General features: G+C 46.5%; 7 protein-coding genes across 7 annotated transcripts; 4 read left to right on the forward strand and 3 right to left on the reverse strand.

Moving 5' to 3' along the window:
- Positions 1 to 270: 270 nt before the first annotated feature.
- On the reverse strand, positions 271 to 2,013 carry V1513DRAFT_454649 (VIT family-domain-containing protein). The gene is made up of 2 exons (XM_066899406.1): positions 1,183 to 2,013; positions 271 to 1,131 (listed from the first exon to the last, which is right to left on the reverse strand). Exons 1-2 carry the CDS (start codon positions 1,554 to 1,556, stop codon positions 585 to 587), a joined length of 921 nt encoding a protein of 306 aa, XP_066750529.1. The 5' UTR covers positions 1,557 to 2,013; the 3' UTR covers positions 271 to 584.
- A 645-nt stretch (positions 2,014 to 2,658) lies between these two features.
- Positions 2,659 to 4,429, forward strand: V1513DRAFT_434375 (phosphatidylglycerol specific phospholipase; the record flags this gene model as incomplete). Its single annotated transcript, XM_066896468.1, has 7 exons — positions 2,659 to 2,760; positions 2,819 to 3,238; positions 3,296 to 3,472; positions 3,529 to 3,567; positions 3,629 to 3,837; positions 3,905 to 4,054; positions 4,117 to 4,429. The coding sequence occupies 7 exons, from the start codon at positions 2,659 to 2,661 to the stop codon at positions 4,427 to 4,429; spliced, it is 1,410 nt and encodes a 469-aa protein (XP_066750530.1).
- Positions 4,430 to 5,112: 683 nt separating this feature from the next.
- On the reverse strand, positions 5,113 to 7,992 carry V1513DRAFT_454655 (catalase-like domain-containing protein). The gene is made up of 3 exons (XM_066899407.1): positions 7,468 to 7,992; positions 7,099 to 7,411; positions 5,113 to 7,049 (listed from the first exon to the last, which is right to left on the reverse strand). The coding sequence occupies exons 1-3, from the start codon at positions 7,699 to 7,701 to the stop codon at positions 5,353 to 5,355; spliced, it is 2,244 nt and encodes a 747-aa protein (XP_066750531.1). The 5' UTR covers positions 7,702 to 7,992; the 3' UTR covers positions 5,113 to 5,352.
- Positions 7,993 to 8,099: 107 nt separating this feature from the next.
- Positions 8,100 to 9,725, forward strand: V1513DRAFT_481767 (uncharacterized protein). Its single transcript, XM_066900368.1, has 4 exons — positions 8,100 to 8,723; positions 8,773 to 8,884; positions 8,986 to 9,384; positions 9,440 to 9,725. The coding sequence occupies exons 1-4, from the start codon at positions 8,599 to 8,601 to the stop codon at positions 9,632 to 9,634; spliced, it is 831 nt and encodes a 276-aa protein (XP_066750532.1). The 5' UTR covers positions 8,100 to 8,598; the 3' UTR covers positions 9,635 to 9,725.
- Positions 9,726 to 10,148: 423 nt separating this feature from the next.
- On the forward strand, positions 10,149 to 10,451 carry V1513DRAFT_386249 (uncharacterized protein; the record flags this gene model as incomplete). The annotated part of the gene is made up of 1 exon (XM_066895242.1): positions 10,149 to 10,451. A coding segment is annotated over one exon (303 nt), but the record flags the coding sequence as incomplete, so codon positions are not given.
- Positions 10,452 to 10,817: 366 nt separating this feature from the next.
- Positions 10,818 to 11,490, forward strand: V1513DRAFT_454661 (uncharacterized protein). Its single transcript, XM_066899408.1, has 2 exons — positions 10,818 to 11,166; positions 11,230 to 11,490. The coding sequence occupies exons 1-2, from the start codon at positions 10,999 to 11,001 to the stop codon at positions 11,338 to 11,340; spliced, it is 279 nt and encodes a 92-aa protein (XP_066750534.1). The 5' UTR covers positions 10,818 to 10,998; the 3' UTR covers positions 11,341 to 11,490.
- Positions 11,491 to 11,587: 97 nt separating this feature from the next.
- V1513DRAFT_454662 (uncharacterized protein) lies at positions 11,588 to 13,431 on the reverse strand. Its single transcript, XM_066899409.1, has 3 exons — positions 12,782 to 13,431; positions 12,124 to 12,721; positions 11,588 to 12,060 (listed from the first exon to the last, which is right to left on the reverse strand). Exons 1-3 carry the CDS (start codon positions 13,396 to 13,398, stop codon positions 11,659 to 11,661), a joined length of 1,617 nt encoding a protein of 538 aa, XP_066750535.1. The 5' UTR covers positions 13,399 to 13,431; the 3' UTR covers positions 11,588 to 11,658.
- Between the last annotated feature and the right edge of the window lie 818 nt (positions 13,432 to 14,249).

A 14,249-nucleotide genomic window follows, 5' to 3' on the forward strand; every position in this document is an offset into this window, starting at 1 on the left:
TCTTGACACCTCGAATCTCATCGTGACATGGTGCGCGGAATACTCTCCGACCAATCGAAAATCACCTCTACGTCAAGTGAGAGAAATGTGAATTTAATGTACCAAAGACCGAATTTCTGGGGTACACGGAACAAGGTATTCGCGCCGCTGCGAGAAAAGGTGCACGTTTCTAGTGGACTGGTGATTCAGCAAGGATTTCGTGATTTCCAGAAAGAGTTCATCTCTGCTCTTGTGTCATTTTCAACGAAATTTTGGAATTTTGAAAAGTTTCCGTGATATTTTGGACTTTTAGCCTAAACCACAACCCTGAACCATGGATAAGAGAATCAACTAAACCAAATATACCACAACCCCAAACCATGCCGAATCCACTCTTCTGCCACACTACTCTTCAATTATTGCCTTCCTTCGGTGATACCAGAATAATCTATATTCGCTGTATCACCGCCACGGCATCCTTCTTTAGACAATTTGGAATCTATGGTAGCACCTTCTACACCTTTCCACAGTATTGTTTCTTCATTATGTCTTAAGCATGCTGCAATACCATCATGGAAACCAAACCCTCATCGTCCAGGATAGAGCTAGCCGTTGTGATTAGGCTTGTCGTCAGGAGAACCAGAAGAGGCAAGCGACTGGAAAGCTTTCACCAGCGCCATGGCCGTTCCTGCTGCTAACCCACCCACGAGCACCATTTGCACCCCGCCTACAACGCCTCTTCGAATGTTCTGCGAGCCTCTCCACCCGGAAACTAAGCAAGTTTTCCCGTAACCAAATAAAAACAGAGCGACGACCATCGTGGCAGCAGACCAGCGCAATCCATGGTACACTTCATGTGGGCCAACAAAAAAGTACGGGACCAACGGGACGAAGCCGCCAACAAAGTAGCCTAAGGCGATTGTCAGGGCGCAGGTGAGAGCGCGCGACCCCGACGGTTCTGCAAGCGTGTGGTGAAAGTTCATCAAGAAGGAGGGTAGATTGGGTGACCTTGAAAGGTGGGCTGTCAGGTCGGCGACAATAATGGGAGGGAGGTCGTACGGGGCGAATATATCCGATATCATGACAGCAGTTGAGGATGGGTATGCGACTGTTTCTGCTATGGTCTCCTTCAGCGTCGCCTGATATAAGTTTCTGTGCAATGGAGCGTAAGCTTCTCGTTTAGACTGCGTATAATAGACTTACTCTTCGCTCTTGGCCCCCAAGTATCCTCCCAAGCCCATTGATATAGCTCCAGCAATGAGCTCAGCCAACCCGCCAAAGATGACAACTTTGGTGTCTTCCATCGTAGACAAACCTGCCGTGAGAGCGAATGGCACGGTCAAGCCATCTGAGAGCCCTATGATTGCATCCGATACTACTCTGGCATCGACGATCTTAAAGCTCTTTTTCTCGTTCGGAATTGACTTGACGTCAGACAATTCGGACCCTGCTGCTGATTCGAGGTCGCAAGTCTCCCTCGCAAATGGACCCTGAGATTCCTTCTCGGGATCTACGGAATATGTTTCTGAAATCGGTGAATAAGTAGAAAGAAGCCTCTTTACAGAGACAAGAGACATGGTTGACTGGACCTGTTCTTTGTCTTTTGTTTAAAGCGTCGATTTCATGCGAGACAGAATTGAATTGCGATCTCTGGAAATTTTGATAGTCCTAGAAAATTTGATGAGGAAGAAATACTAGTTCAGGAGCTGTGCAGGCGGGCGTCTAGTCACTGACGAATTAAACAAGTTTTACCAGGAGCAAACAGAGAAGCAAACTAGCAAACCAGTACCGGGCAGAGGAATTGACCCTAGAGTACAAGCCTCTTCACCATTAACTCGGCTCATTTCAGAGATCTTTGAGTCATGCTAGGACCGTTAAGTTGGTATCTATGAACGAGAGCCTATCGAGTGCACAACGTGCTGCATGACGTATAAGCTAGGGTTATTGACCAGTTATCACTGAGAGAAAGCCATTGCTTAACTGCGGTTGATTAGAGCACGTTGCCAAGATGCGAGCGGAATTCCTTGCCGAAATTTACAACGGGCGTGAAGCCGCATGGATGCGGCTGCCTGTGGATAACCTTGTCGTCAGCCAATCATGCCACGCGCATACCTAATCCTTACTCCCCTGATACTAAGAACTGCAACCAACCGTCTCTACGAAGATTGGCACGAGATGCGCTGAAGAGCAACCCACGGAGTTTGGAGCACGTATCGGGTTAGCAGTATCAAACTAGCAAACTATCGTTCGGAAATAAGTGAGATTAGAAAGACTAGATACACCACTAAGTAGGAAAAAATGTCCTTGAGTATCTTCGGCGATTTCGGACAGCTTCTCATGTTACCATCCCTCGTGTGCCGTTCCATTTCTGTGTGTGGACTCTGTCAATATCTCTATGCATCTCTGCAGTTTTGAAAATCCCTCTAGTCCAGAAAGCAAGCCCACGTGTGGGTACACCTCGTCGTTGTCGTCGTCACTGTCGCTTCTTCCGAAAAGCTAGATTTTTCGGCGAGATGCGAGCTCGGCTGACGAATGGTGGATTTCTGCGGAGCGGATCTTTTGAGACACAAAGCCCAAGCACTGGCGAGTCTGACGCGGGGGCCATATAAATACGATCGGTCAGGGTAGAGGTGTAGACGATGCCTTCAGACAAATCATCACATCTACTACGCAAGCACAATGAAGTCGGCTCTTGCTTTCATGGCCATCTCGGCCATGACCGCTGTGAGCTCAGCGCATCCAACTGGCAGCAGCGATGTTTGGAAAAGGATCCGAGGAGATGTAAGGTTGAATTCGACAATTTAGATGACTGTATATGCTAAAATTGGTATTCGGCCAGATCAAACACGTTGTCTATCTCATGATGGAAAATCATAGTTTTGATAACCTGGCAGGATACTGGGACTTCCACCCTGACATCGACAACTTGCGCAATCTCAAGACCCCATTCTGCAACGAGTACACCAACCCCAATTGGACTGTGTGGGGTGAGCCTCTGATGGTCTGCGCTGGTCCCTACGAAGGCGAGGTTCCTTTGAAAGACCCGGACCACAACTTTGCGGGCACCTCGTATGAAATATACAGGACATGGAACCCTACGAAAGATGACGTCCCCACTATGGGTGGGTTCATCGAGCGCCAGGCGGACAAGTACACGGAGACCCCAGGACAGGCGTCGTTCGTTATCAATGCTTACTCCCAGAAAAAAACGGCGACCCTCGCCGAGATCGCCAAGACATTTGCGTTCTGGGACTCATACGTGCGATTCCTCTGCATAGCTGCACTGTTCACCTGAAGATATACTGACAACTTTTAGCATGCCGAACACCCTGGACCAACCGACCCCAACCGCCAGTTTGCTACGTCTGGCTCGACTTGCGGATTTGTCGACAACACCGGCCAGGCCGCTGGATTTTTTAACAATGTCACTGGAACCAACTGTGCGACCTCAATCTTTGAGGCGCTCAGCAAGAAGGGTATCTCTTGGAAGAACGTGAGCTCGGATCATGCAGAAATAAAGGATTTCATTATTTGCTGACTGTTATTAAGTACTACGAGACGGATATTATCGACTCCTTCATGTACGAGGTAAGAAAGCGCTTCAATGCAAGGCTCCCAATGTGTGCCAAGGTTAATGATTTGATTATAGTGGGTACAAGAGAATGCAATGGACAAACTTGTTCACGCGGACGAGTTCTACCGCGATCTTGAGCAGGGAACTCTGCCTCAGTTCTCGTACATCAACCCTGAGTGCTGCACCGTTGACTCCATGCACCCAACGAGCAACTTGGCTGCTGGCGAACAGATGATCAAGCATCTGTATGATGCTGTTCGAAACTCAAAGTATTGGGACAATGTGTGAGTATTTCAGTTCCTGAGACCTACGCTAGGAACCGCCACTAATTGGAAACTTATACTATTATAGCTTGATTATTATCAACTTCGACGAACATGGAGGATTTGCTGACCACGTTCCTCCTCCAGTTAATATCCCCCAGCCAGAGGACAAGATCAGCTTTTCAGGTGTATCTGATGCTCACAACGTTACTTACGACTTTACTCGTCTCGGTGTCCGGTTAGTAAATATTAGCTTGAATTTCCTAACATGGATCAATGGCTGACTGACGCCGACGACAGTGTCCCTGCGTTCCTCATCTCTCCGTGGGTAGGTCCAAACACCCTCATCCACGACGAAGGCACTATGTACGCGGCCAACTCGGCCTACACGCACACCTCTTTCTTGCACTTCCTGCAAGAACTTTGGGAACTGGATGGCTTGAACAACCGCGTTCAGTGGGCCAAAACTTTTGAATACGTTTTCAACAACGAAAAGCGCGTGGACACACCTAAGAATTTGTCAACGCCAATCTGGTACGGTGGCAGCACCGGCCCGCAGCCCAATCCGTATTACTTGCTAAACCAGGATTACTCTTATTATGCGAATCTGTAAAATTATTCCGGATGCTAGATTTGAAGAATATATCCTGGACAAAATAGGCCCCTTCACGAGTAGGCAACTGATTAACTTACCTTCCAGCATGAAAAGCTATGATAGTCAAAAGTTTTACGTTTTATTTCTTCTTCTATTTTATGATTGAATATGCGTATGATGACTGACGCCACATCTTTGGCTCATTTTACGTTTTATTGCACCTAAATAATCTAATTAGAGTGAGTCAAACGAAATTTAAAGCAACCCTGAATGCTCATAATAACGAGCCGCATAGACAGCGGCGTGGTTTGGTGCCAAGTTGACCCGGTGGTAACACTCCATTTAAGTCAGAGACCTGAAAGGTCTGAATTTTATAGTTTCGTGCCTGGGCCCATGCTTCATAGTATCTAATCGCATATTGCAATCATATTGTATTGCAGAATCGTATAACTTCTTGCATTATTGCTACGATAATTAGTAATCTATTTCTAGTGATAATTTCTGCAAAATTCCACGTCTACCGCTGTGAAACCGGCGCATTCTTAAGTCTGGCGCTACGCCTGTTGGTCGTAATAAGGTCAAACTTAACCATCAGCTTTTGCTGATAGCGCTGTAAATGCAAGCTTGTCAGTTGCGAATAATTGTAAAGCTTAAAAGCTTCCATTTTAACTCTGGCGTTAAATGATAATTTAGATACATTTGTTCGCATCAAGCATATTTATAATAGCCTATGGCCTATAGATTGATGATATTGTAAATATATATTACCATATACGTATATGACCCGTGAGGAGTCGCGTATTAATAGATAAATCACATGACAAGAAAAAGAAAAGATAGTGATTGCGGACCTACAAGTTTTCGTTTTGGTCAGAGGGTGTTCATGAAAGAAAAAATTAGCATACACAGATGCCATGCGCACATGTAGACCACCTATGTCATTAAAATGCAACGGTGGCCGCCAACCCATCAAGTTCCCGCTTATAGTTTCTGTGCTTCGAAATCTCGAAGAAGAACTTCCCGACAAAATCTGTTGAGTCCTTCAGGATCTGGAATGCCTCCTTGAAGCCCTCTGGCTTTTGGGGACCAGCAGCGGTCACGACTCCGTAAGATTCCATAACACCGGCGTTAGCGCTGGTAGAGAATTGAAGGTCGACACCGGCCAGGACTCGCTGCACCAATCCGACGGCGTCGCCTGTTGCACCAATTGCCTTAAGATGACCGAACGACTCAGCAATCCAGTGGCGAACCAGCCCGTTTTTGGACAGCGTCTGCACATGAGGACCGCCAGGGATAAATGTCGCGTCAAACATGGTCGAGCGCATGCCGTCGTAGTGGTGGTCGGGAGTTACTCCCTTGCTGGACGACCTGTCTTCGCCGTCCGCGAAGATTGGCTGACGGCGGCTTCCAATGACAAAAGGAAGTGCACCAGCAACCATGGCAGCGCCATTGATCCCGGCAAAGGCAATGGGGTCGTAGCCGTCGTCAACGATGATTGCAATACGTCGCGAAGCGATCGTTGGGTTCTTTGGTGCAAAATCCACCTGAGATAAACCACGGGCCTTTTTACCGTGGTTCTGCATCCCAGCCTTCTTCGGCGTGGGAGCGCCTACCATGGTCGCCACCTGTTGTGCAAGAGGAAGTTCAATCTCCGCCAAACGCAGAGTCATACGCTCATAAACAATAGGATCATCGCAGTGATCCAGTTCAAAGCTGAATGCCTTGGCGACATGAGCCTTCTCATGCTCCGAAAGAGAATTATAGAACAACTGCGCCTGGCTATGGTGCTCACGGAACTTCGGGCTTAAGGCGCGGTTCTTTATACCAGCAATATTCTGAGGATAGGAAGTAAAGCCACCTTTACCTCCCTGCTTGAAATTGGTCGGAGGACATGCCTCAAATCGGTTGGGCCAGTAGTTGACAGTGCCTGTGGTAATGCGATGCCTCATCGCACCATCTCGGTTGTGGTTCATCATTGGGCAGACTGGGCGGTTAATCGGCAATTCTTCCCAGTTGATACCAAGTCGCGAAATTTGAGTATCGAAATATGAGAAGTTGCGGCCCTGCAGAAGAGGGTCGTCGGAGAAATCGATACCAGGCACGACGTGGCTTGTACAGAAGGCAGCTTGTTCGGTCTCCGGGAAGAACTCGTCGACATTGCGATTAAGCTCCAATTCTCCAATTACTCGCAACGGCACCAACTCCTCCGGCCAAATCTTGGTAGCGTCAAGGATGTCGAATTCAAAGTCGTCTTGATTCTCTTCAGGGATCGTCTGAATTGCAAAGTCCCACTTGGGGTAAGCCTTGTTGTCAATGGCTTCCACAAGGTCCTTTCTGTGGAAGTCGGGGTCCTGCCCGGCCAGCTTCAAGGCCTCATCCCAGACGAGCGAGTGAACGCCTAAGTGCGGAATAAAGTGAAACTTGACGAAGTGTCGCTTGCCCTCCTTGTTGACCAGGCTAAATGTGTTGACACCAAAACCCTGCATCATACGAAACGACCGGGGAATTGCGCGGTCAGACATTGTCCACATGAACATGTGGGTAGCTTCCGAGTGCAAGTAGACAAAGTCCCAGAAGTTGTTGTGAGCTGTCTGGCCCTGTGGGACTTCATTCTGGGGTTCCGGTTTCACAGCATGAACTGGATTGCATCAGCAGTGTTATGTAGTCAATTGCGATACGGGACTTACCAAAGTCAGGAAACTTGATCGAGTCCTGAATGAAGAAGACAGGAATGTTGTTCCCGACAATATCCCAGTTACCTTCATCCGTGTAGAACTTCACAGCAAATCCACGAACGTCTCGAACAGTATCGGCACTGCCTCTGCTGCCCTGGACGGTGGAGAATCGAACGAACACGGGAGTATTTCGCGAAGTATCAGTGAGGACTCCAGCACTAGTCACATCGGCAGCGCTCTCTTTCAGTCTGAAGTTTCCGAAGGCTCCTGTGCCTCGCGCATGAACGACTCGCTCGGGAATGCGTTCATGATCGAAACGATGAATCTGATGAAAATAGATTAGCACAGGCTGTGGTTACTGGACACAACATATGACTCGACCTTCTCGCGAGCAATTTGATCTTCCAGCAATGAAGGACCGCTGTGTTTTCCATCCACAACTCTCAGCCAATTGTCAGTATTGTGAACCCGCACACCATGATCGGTGGTGATAAATTTGCCTTGCTGCACATCCACAGTGTCTCGCGTGATATCAGCTACTTTCTTTTCACCAGTGCTGACAGCTCTGACTGTATCCTCGGCCTTTTGAAGGCCACGTGCCACTGTTGCCGCCATTGTATGTCAAATGTATCAGATATCGTCTTGTATCCGAGTGAAAAGGACTGATGAGGCGATGAGTGGATTCAATTTAGTCAATCGAGGAAATCCGTCAGTGATATACAAGTAAAAAAAAGAATTCTCCATCACGAATTGGCATCGTCCGAGTGAGTGCATATACTATCGAGTTCATGGAAGAATAGCTGGACAGGGTGAACGTCATCTAGTTCTTCGGTAGAATGCAGGGATCGACAGGATCGCCGGTTTATTTTGGCTGCGAGGGTAGAATTATTACCCTTACCCGTCTGCCACGATGACCAACGACAAATAGCCTTGGCAGGGTAATAGGTGCCCTGAAGGACGTTTTTGTGTTCATGCTGCATGCGGTTCCTGAACTCTGAATTTATTTGGATTACTCAGGGACTGTCCCAAAGTGATCGCGAGCTCTTTATCCCGGAAGTATGTGAATGAATACAGAATACAAATTATGTCAAACGCGACTCTGCCTTATGGAACACTGCGCCGAAGGCTGAACGGTTTAGGTGCGGCGCACTCACACCGTGCACGATATGGATTTAACAATCATAATATTGGAGCCTGCCGAAAATAAACATGCCACATTACCTGATTCTTTCTAGATCTGACTCACGCAAAATACTGATCGAATTCACAAGTCTCTGGATTTAATGCCACTGTGCATCACTTCTGCCATTCTGACGTCACCCTACCTCGCTAATCGAAATTGGACGCGATCGACAAACAGAGTAGCGTTGGATCTGCAACTAACAATTTTCAGCTGAGCCCCGTGCAAAATGTGTTCGCCGCAACGTGGAGACAAGAGTGAAGAGAAAATCCTACCTGAATATATTTCCAGTTAGGCAGAGAAAGATGAATTCGTACGACTTTCACCACTAAATGGCAAGTTCACGTCTCCTTGAAGTAGTTCGGCGGCCACTCTCCCCGGATACCAGACTAGAGATACCGGCGAGCCAGAAAGAGTACGAACAAGTCGATGAGATACTCGAAAGGGAAGAAGCCAGGTATGTGCTTCGTAGATTTTGACTGAGCGCAGCTGACAATAGTGCGCAGGTATCCTCGGCTATTCTATGATAGCGCCAAGGGAGTGGCCATCGTGGTGGCTCAACCGACTCCGCTCCATTCGGGAATGGCGGGTGGATTGCTGTCGTGTATTTCCGATGAGGTTAAAATGAATTCCGGAATCAGTCCAGCAATCAGTCGCAATCTCTTCTATGACTCAGGCTCCTCAAGGCGCATAAATACCTGCTTTGGGCTTACCACAAGAGCCTGGGCGGCGCACTGCAATACTGCGACGGAGATCGTTTCATATTAATGATTGCAGTCGAAGTCGGTGTCTCGCAGTCATATGACAGTCTGCGGGCAGCCATCTCTTGGTCCGTATGTGCGTTACGTTGCCGTCTCGGTCTCTCAATATCTATTTCTGAAGGGATTCGTAGGACGACGGCGAACGTACGATATTTCGCATCCAATGAGGAGGCCGTAGCTATGGTAGAAGAGGCTGAGAACGACTTTCGTTCCCAATTATTGCAACATCCCTACGGGCCGTTGGAACATGAAGGGATTACTTGGTTCGGAAAAGTGCGCCGAGTCATCCTTGAAACCTACCGCATCGAAAATGAGGATTGCGCGCCTGAGACGATACTGGAACCTTCACAATCATTTGTAAATAGTTGAACGTATACACACGATTTTTAGAGTGTAACTAACATGGTTATAGACAATAGTGGAAGACGGTGAATATGTTGGCCATAATATCTCGCCGAACTTGGGTGAGCTTGTACTCGAAGATTGTATTCCCAGCCATCTCCTCCAAGGACAAGAGATTAGAGCCACTCCTGTGAATTTTTTCCACCAGGAATGGTTGAGAACCAATATCGGGCCTCTATGGTTCTTACCGCTGTCGGCCGGCTGAGAGTACCCCTGACCAACACATTATCGTAGAATGGTGTCCCATATCTGTATGTATCTCCATTGTCAATAAACAAGTACCAGTAATCCCCGGTACACTCCGATTTGCTGCTGAATGCGTGGCATGCCCTACCGACATGTTGAGTTTCAGCTTCCTGTCGCTTCAGATTCACAAGTCCAGTGATGCGCATCGATGATCGTCCGCCCAAGTCTCTCTCTCAAAGGATGTCCAATCTTGTCCTGCCAAGCCTTGTGACATGAGGTCTATTATTACGAATCCATCTCACATTCTAATAGCAGTACAGAGAATATGCCAATTACCGTTTATTAATTTAGTATGCTATGTTACGTGAAAAGAATGAAACTTGAGACCATAAAAATAACCAACTTAGGTATATCCGGTTGATATCAGAATAGTAACTCATATTAAGACAAGCACGCCGCGTAGTACGAAATACTGATTCAGAGCCGGAAGGAAACAAACAGATGTCAAATAGGAGTAGGCTCTAAATAACTCTAATCACTTCCAAATACAGACTCAATATGGACTAAGGCCAGCGTCCCTCTATCTCTATGAAAACGACGGCGCAATGGGTAGAACAATTGCCTTCGTGAGCTACCAGAACACATCGTTTCACCTCGTCGCTGATGACTATTTTCTCGAATTCGACGTTTATGCACCCATTCCAGGTGGAATGCTACGCAATTCGATGGATACCTGTGGAAATCCCGAAAAGGATTGGAAGTATCCTGTTCCTCCCGAACCTCCGCGTCCGGCAACCGGCTATGCCTTGCTGGAAATTCCTTACATTGTTTACTAAACAGAATTTGAGATTTTTCTGTAATGCTTCTTTTCATCCCGCCTCGAATTGTGCGTTGCCTACCATGGATCGGGTAGTAATTTACATTTTATATCTATGAAAGTTGCTGGAGCGTCCAGAGTTTTGTTAAAGGCGATGATGCCATGATATCCCATAGCCAACATGCCAAGATATTCTAAAAGACTTTTGAATGTGCATAGTGGGTTTAGTCACTATTAAATATTATGTCCATAAATACGAACCGTGAATCATCTCATTCGAATTGCTGATTTTTCTAATTCTTAAAACACTGAATCCTTGCTACCCGCATTATGGATTACCTTACAACGGTCACACCGGCGAACCGGTCAAACTTCACCGAAACATCGTCAAAATTGAAGCATTTCATATTAAAATCAACCACAACATAAATAAATTAGTTGACCTAGCAATTCAAATAGATAGCTATTTACTACTACAGCGCCTGATTGAATGACCAACCGTTTGTTGACAACCGGCGCATTTCAGCTAGTTCTCTTAAATCACTCCGTTTTTCTGGACCGATAATATGACCGCAATGGACCAAATTAAAGCAGTAACAGAAAACTCTCCATACTGTCGCAGGTGCTCGTCATGCCGCTGTTGGATTCGTTGTACAACTATCGAGGAACTTCAGCAAATATTTAGCAGCCTCGATGGTCGACCGCTAAAGAGTTGCCAAAAATGTCGCGCCAATGTGAGTTTGTCCCCATATATTTTCCTAGCGAATACCAACAACTATACTAACAATATCTTATAGAAAACTACGAAAACCAAAAATACTCCATTCAAGCGCACTGGTTTTGACCTGGATATAACGGCGCTAGACTGGACTGGGATATGGCACTATACTTGTGCTGGGCTGGAATAAACTGAAACAGGGTCTAGTCCTTTACAGCTCCATACCTTGCGCTTGTCTCGCTCTTGCATTCATTCATTTCATCCAGCGGATTAAACCCGAGCCCTTTCTCAACTGCTATTGGTATGTTTCGGGTCTCTTAGTATTGATTCTTGCACTGCTCTTAGATGATAACATGAAAAGTCTGCAGGGGATATGTTGTTGCTGAAAGGAGAATGAGGCTCGAACATTCTCTGCAGATAGGATTGGTCATTAGAAATTAAGATGAAGATCAAATTATATTGCAGCTAACGGCACAGCGCTTAGTCATCCTCATCCTCTACTTCATCCTCACCCTCCTTTCTTTCCTGTTCCTCTTGCTTGTCCTGTTCCTGTTCCTGTTCCACTTGCACTTCCACTTGCACTTCCACTTGCACTTCCACTTGCACTTGCACTTCCACTTGCACTTGCACTTGCATTTCCACTTGTACTTCCACTTGCACTTGCACTTCCTCTTCCTGGTACTTCCACTTCCTCCTCTAGTCCCTGCTGTTTGACGAAACTTTCAAACCTATCCCGGGCAGCTCCATTCATGGCCCGCATAAGCGTTTCTAAATATCTACGAGCATTAAATGGAATGTCATGATCTGGGATGTCCATAAGCCGCCATGCATCATCCGGAAATAAATCACTGATGTGAAGTCCAAGCGTCGTAGGAAGATGGTCACAGGTGTTTCCATTTTGAATCAAGTCCTATATTTTACGTGGATGTGAGAAGACTACCGTTCATACAATTAATCCGATAATAATACTCACGTATCTAATGGGAATGCTATCGGGTCTCCAGACTTCAATGAAAGCTGTGCGCAGTTGCCCACCCCATTTGTGATGTCGGTAGACAAATGGAGCAATACGGTTTAGTAGAAGGTTTGATTCCAACGTCGCACCCATACTCGCTTTCATTAAAATGAGCTCACCTTCCAGGTTTTCGATATGCTCATGCTCAGCAGAAGGCATCTTGAATTGAGGCGATTCATTAATGCATACTAAGATAAAAACTTTGACTCCTAGACCATCGATCCAAATATCTTTGTCACGACAAAGCTTGGTGTATCTCTCACTAGCCCCAAGCTCAATCACGACTGTCACCATATCATCTTGCCCAGTTATATATCTTACTCCTCCGTCTGGCTGTTTCACACAGTTCGCAAAGGCACCATGAAAGCCACGCGTCGTTGTAGATCCAAGAGGCACAATGCCACTCACTGATTGCGGACTGTGTGTAGAGAGATAATTATCGGCGTATCCGAGGATCTCGAGGTTGATCCGATACGCTCCAGCCTCGTGGACAGTACCGGGGACAGTGATGACAGTTACTGTCTCTGTGCCACTATCGTATGACAAGGATGGATACCTGCAAACAAAAACAGTCAGCTACTGTCGTAGAAGAAATATAGGTGTCGTAGACAAATACCTCTTTTCCTCTATAGTGCCGCATTCAGGATTTAGTCTAGAAAATGCTCTCTCCAGCTGCAAATACTTGGAGTACGGCAGCTGAATATATAATATCTGCTCCGGAGTATTACTGCTCAGAAGAGCTAGTGCCTTGTTATAGTCAAAGTCCGTGTTATCCTCCCGCGCAGGAGAAACATCCTTTGACTCTGTAAATGACATAGTGCTTGATATCTCAGTTGCCGGCAAGGTTGAATCTCTCGAACGGTCCAATTTAAGGCGTTTTCCTTGTTCTTCCGACTGATCGCTGCTGGGACTACTGTTGCGCGTGAGATTGCTCTCACGCCCGAGAGACGTGACCGGAATGTTGTCCACAGCTTTTCTCTTATCTGCTGCCCCGGTGAAATTTCGTCTTGACTCACTCTCATGTTCTCTGGCTTTAGCGTAATTGACCACGGAAGTCGTGATCTGCGCCACGTTGCGTGAGGCTCGGCTGCCACTAGCTGTTTGTGGATCGTATCCTCCGTAAACGGCATCCATGACGTAGTATGTTGGTCTCGCCGACGTGTTGTAAAAAGATGCAAAAGATGCAACAAGGTCAGGTAAAAAGGTGCGAATCCAGCCTGGTTCTTTATTCATCTGTTAGTCGTTTGGATTTTGACTGGCAACAGCGAAGCTCGTACGACGTGACTCCATCTCCATCTGTGAGTTTGCGTTGCAAGGCGCTAAGGAGTGCGCCACAACGCGCTAAACCGTTTTAGGGTTATGTTACAAGGATTCCAACAACGTAAGTCGTAAAATCACAAGACGTTTAGAGCAGTATCTATCAGGGTCATTGACCCTTCCAGCCTCTAAACAGCGTTAGGCTGTTGTTATTACGTCGGAATTCCACAGTTTACCTCCCTCTTAGCGGTTTTCAGGGCTGCTTCACTGCAATTCCTCCTTCCCGTCAATGTTAACAGCCGTGTCTCCCTCACATGCAGGGTGACTGTTGCTCCAAAATTTTTTGAACAGTTAAAATAATAGGAGATGTAAAAGTAGCGACCTACTTGTGAATCGAAACTGTTAGATGCCAAACTGCAATCAGTGTTGTGAATGACTTTATTCTAACATAAATGCACAGGGATGCGCGCATTATGGATCAAATGATAAACTATAGGGCAAATATCAAAAATGGCCACCCAACTTTTCATAATATCAAAAAGGGAAAATATCAAAAATGCCACTGAAAAGTTTTGTAATATCAAAAATGCCATCGGGCCTCGTACCAGTCGTACCTGCCGATTTTTGGCCCAACGACTAGACATTTACACCACATAATCCTTCATTTAAGTTAGCGCTAAACAAAGTTACCAACATTATTAGACAAATTAATTTGTTTTAACGGCTACTTTTATTTCCACACCAACGGTACATTCACTCCTCCCAACAAACTACCTAACCTATTGGTTCTCTACACGTTCTCGAGTTGTGATGCATTGGCTGCATGC

The sequence above is a fragment of the Lipomyces chichibuensis genome (assembly GCF_038497645.1).
Source record: "Lipomyces chichibuensis strain CBS 12929 unplaced genomic scaffold V1513scaffold_78, whole genome shotgun sequence".
In the NCBI taxonomy this organism is placed as follows: domain Eukaryota; kingdom Fungi; phylum Ascomycota; class Lipomycetes; order Lipomycetales; family Lipomycetaceae; genus Lipomyces; species Lipomyces chichibuensis.

Bases quoted from the DNA above. Each gene is read 5' to 3' on its own strand.
- V1513DRAFT_454649 (XM_066899406.1), bottom strand. From the start codon at position 1,556: ATGTCTCTTGTCTCTGTAAAGAGGCTTCTTTCTACTTATTCACCGATT. The intron at 1,132-1,182 runs GTAAGTCTATTA...TCCATTGCACAG, and splicing joins TTGGGGGCCAAGAGCGAAGA to AAACTTATATCAGGCGACGC.
- V1513DRAFT_454655 (XM_066899407.1), bottom strand. From the start codon at position 7,701: ATGGCGGCAACAGTGGCACGTGGCCTTCAAAAGGCCGAGGATACAGTC. The intron at 7,412-7,467 runs GTCGAGTCATAT...TATTTTCATCAG, and splicing joins ATCAAATTGCTCGCGAGAAG to ATTCATCGTTTCGATCATGA. The intron at 7,050-7,098 runs GTAAGTCCCGTA...GATGCAATCCAG, and splicing joins GATCAAGTTTCCTGACTTTG to TTCATGCTGTGAAACCGGAA.
- V1513DRAFT_481767 (XM_066900368.1), top strand. From the start codon at position 8,599: ATGGCAAGTTCACGTCTCCTTGAAGTAGTTCGGCGGCCACTCTCCCCG. The intron at 8,724-8,772 runs GTATGTGCTTCG...AATAGTGCGCAG, and splicing joins CTCGAAAGGGAAGAAGCCAG to GTATCCTCGGCTATTCTATG. The intron at 8,885-8,985 runs GTTAAAATGAAT...GCTTACCACAAG, and splicing joins TGTCGTGTATTTCCGATGAG to AGCCTGGGCGGCGCACTGCA.
- V1513DRAFT_454661 (XM_066899408.1), top strand. From the start codon at position 10,999: ATGACCGCAATGGACCAAATTAAAGCAGTAACAGAAAACTCTCCATAC. The intron at 11,167-11,229 runs GTGAGTTTGTCC...AATATCTTATAG, and splicing joins GCCAAAAATGTCGCGCCAAT to AAAACTACGAAAACCAAAAA.
- V1513DRAFT_454662 (XM_066899409.1), bottom strand. From the start codon at position 13,398: ATGAATAAAGAACCAGGCTGGATTCGCACCTTTTTACCTGACCTTGTT. The intron at 12,722-12,781 runs GTATTTGTCTAC...TTTTGTTTGCAG, and splicing joins GGCACTATAGAGGAAAAGAG to GTATCCATCCTTGTCATACG. The intron at 12,061-12,123 runs GTGAGTATTATT...CGTAAAATATAG, and splicing joins ATAGCATTCCCATTAGATAC to GACTTGATTCAAAATGGAAA.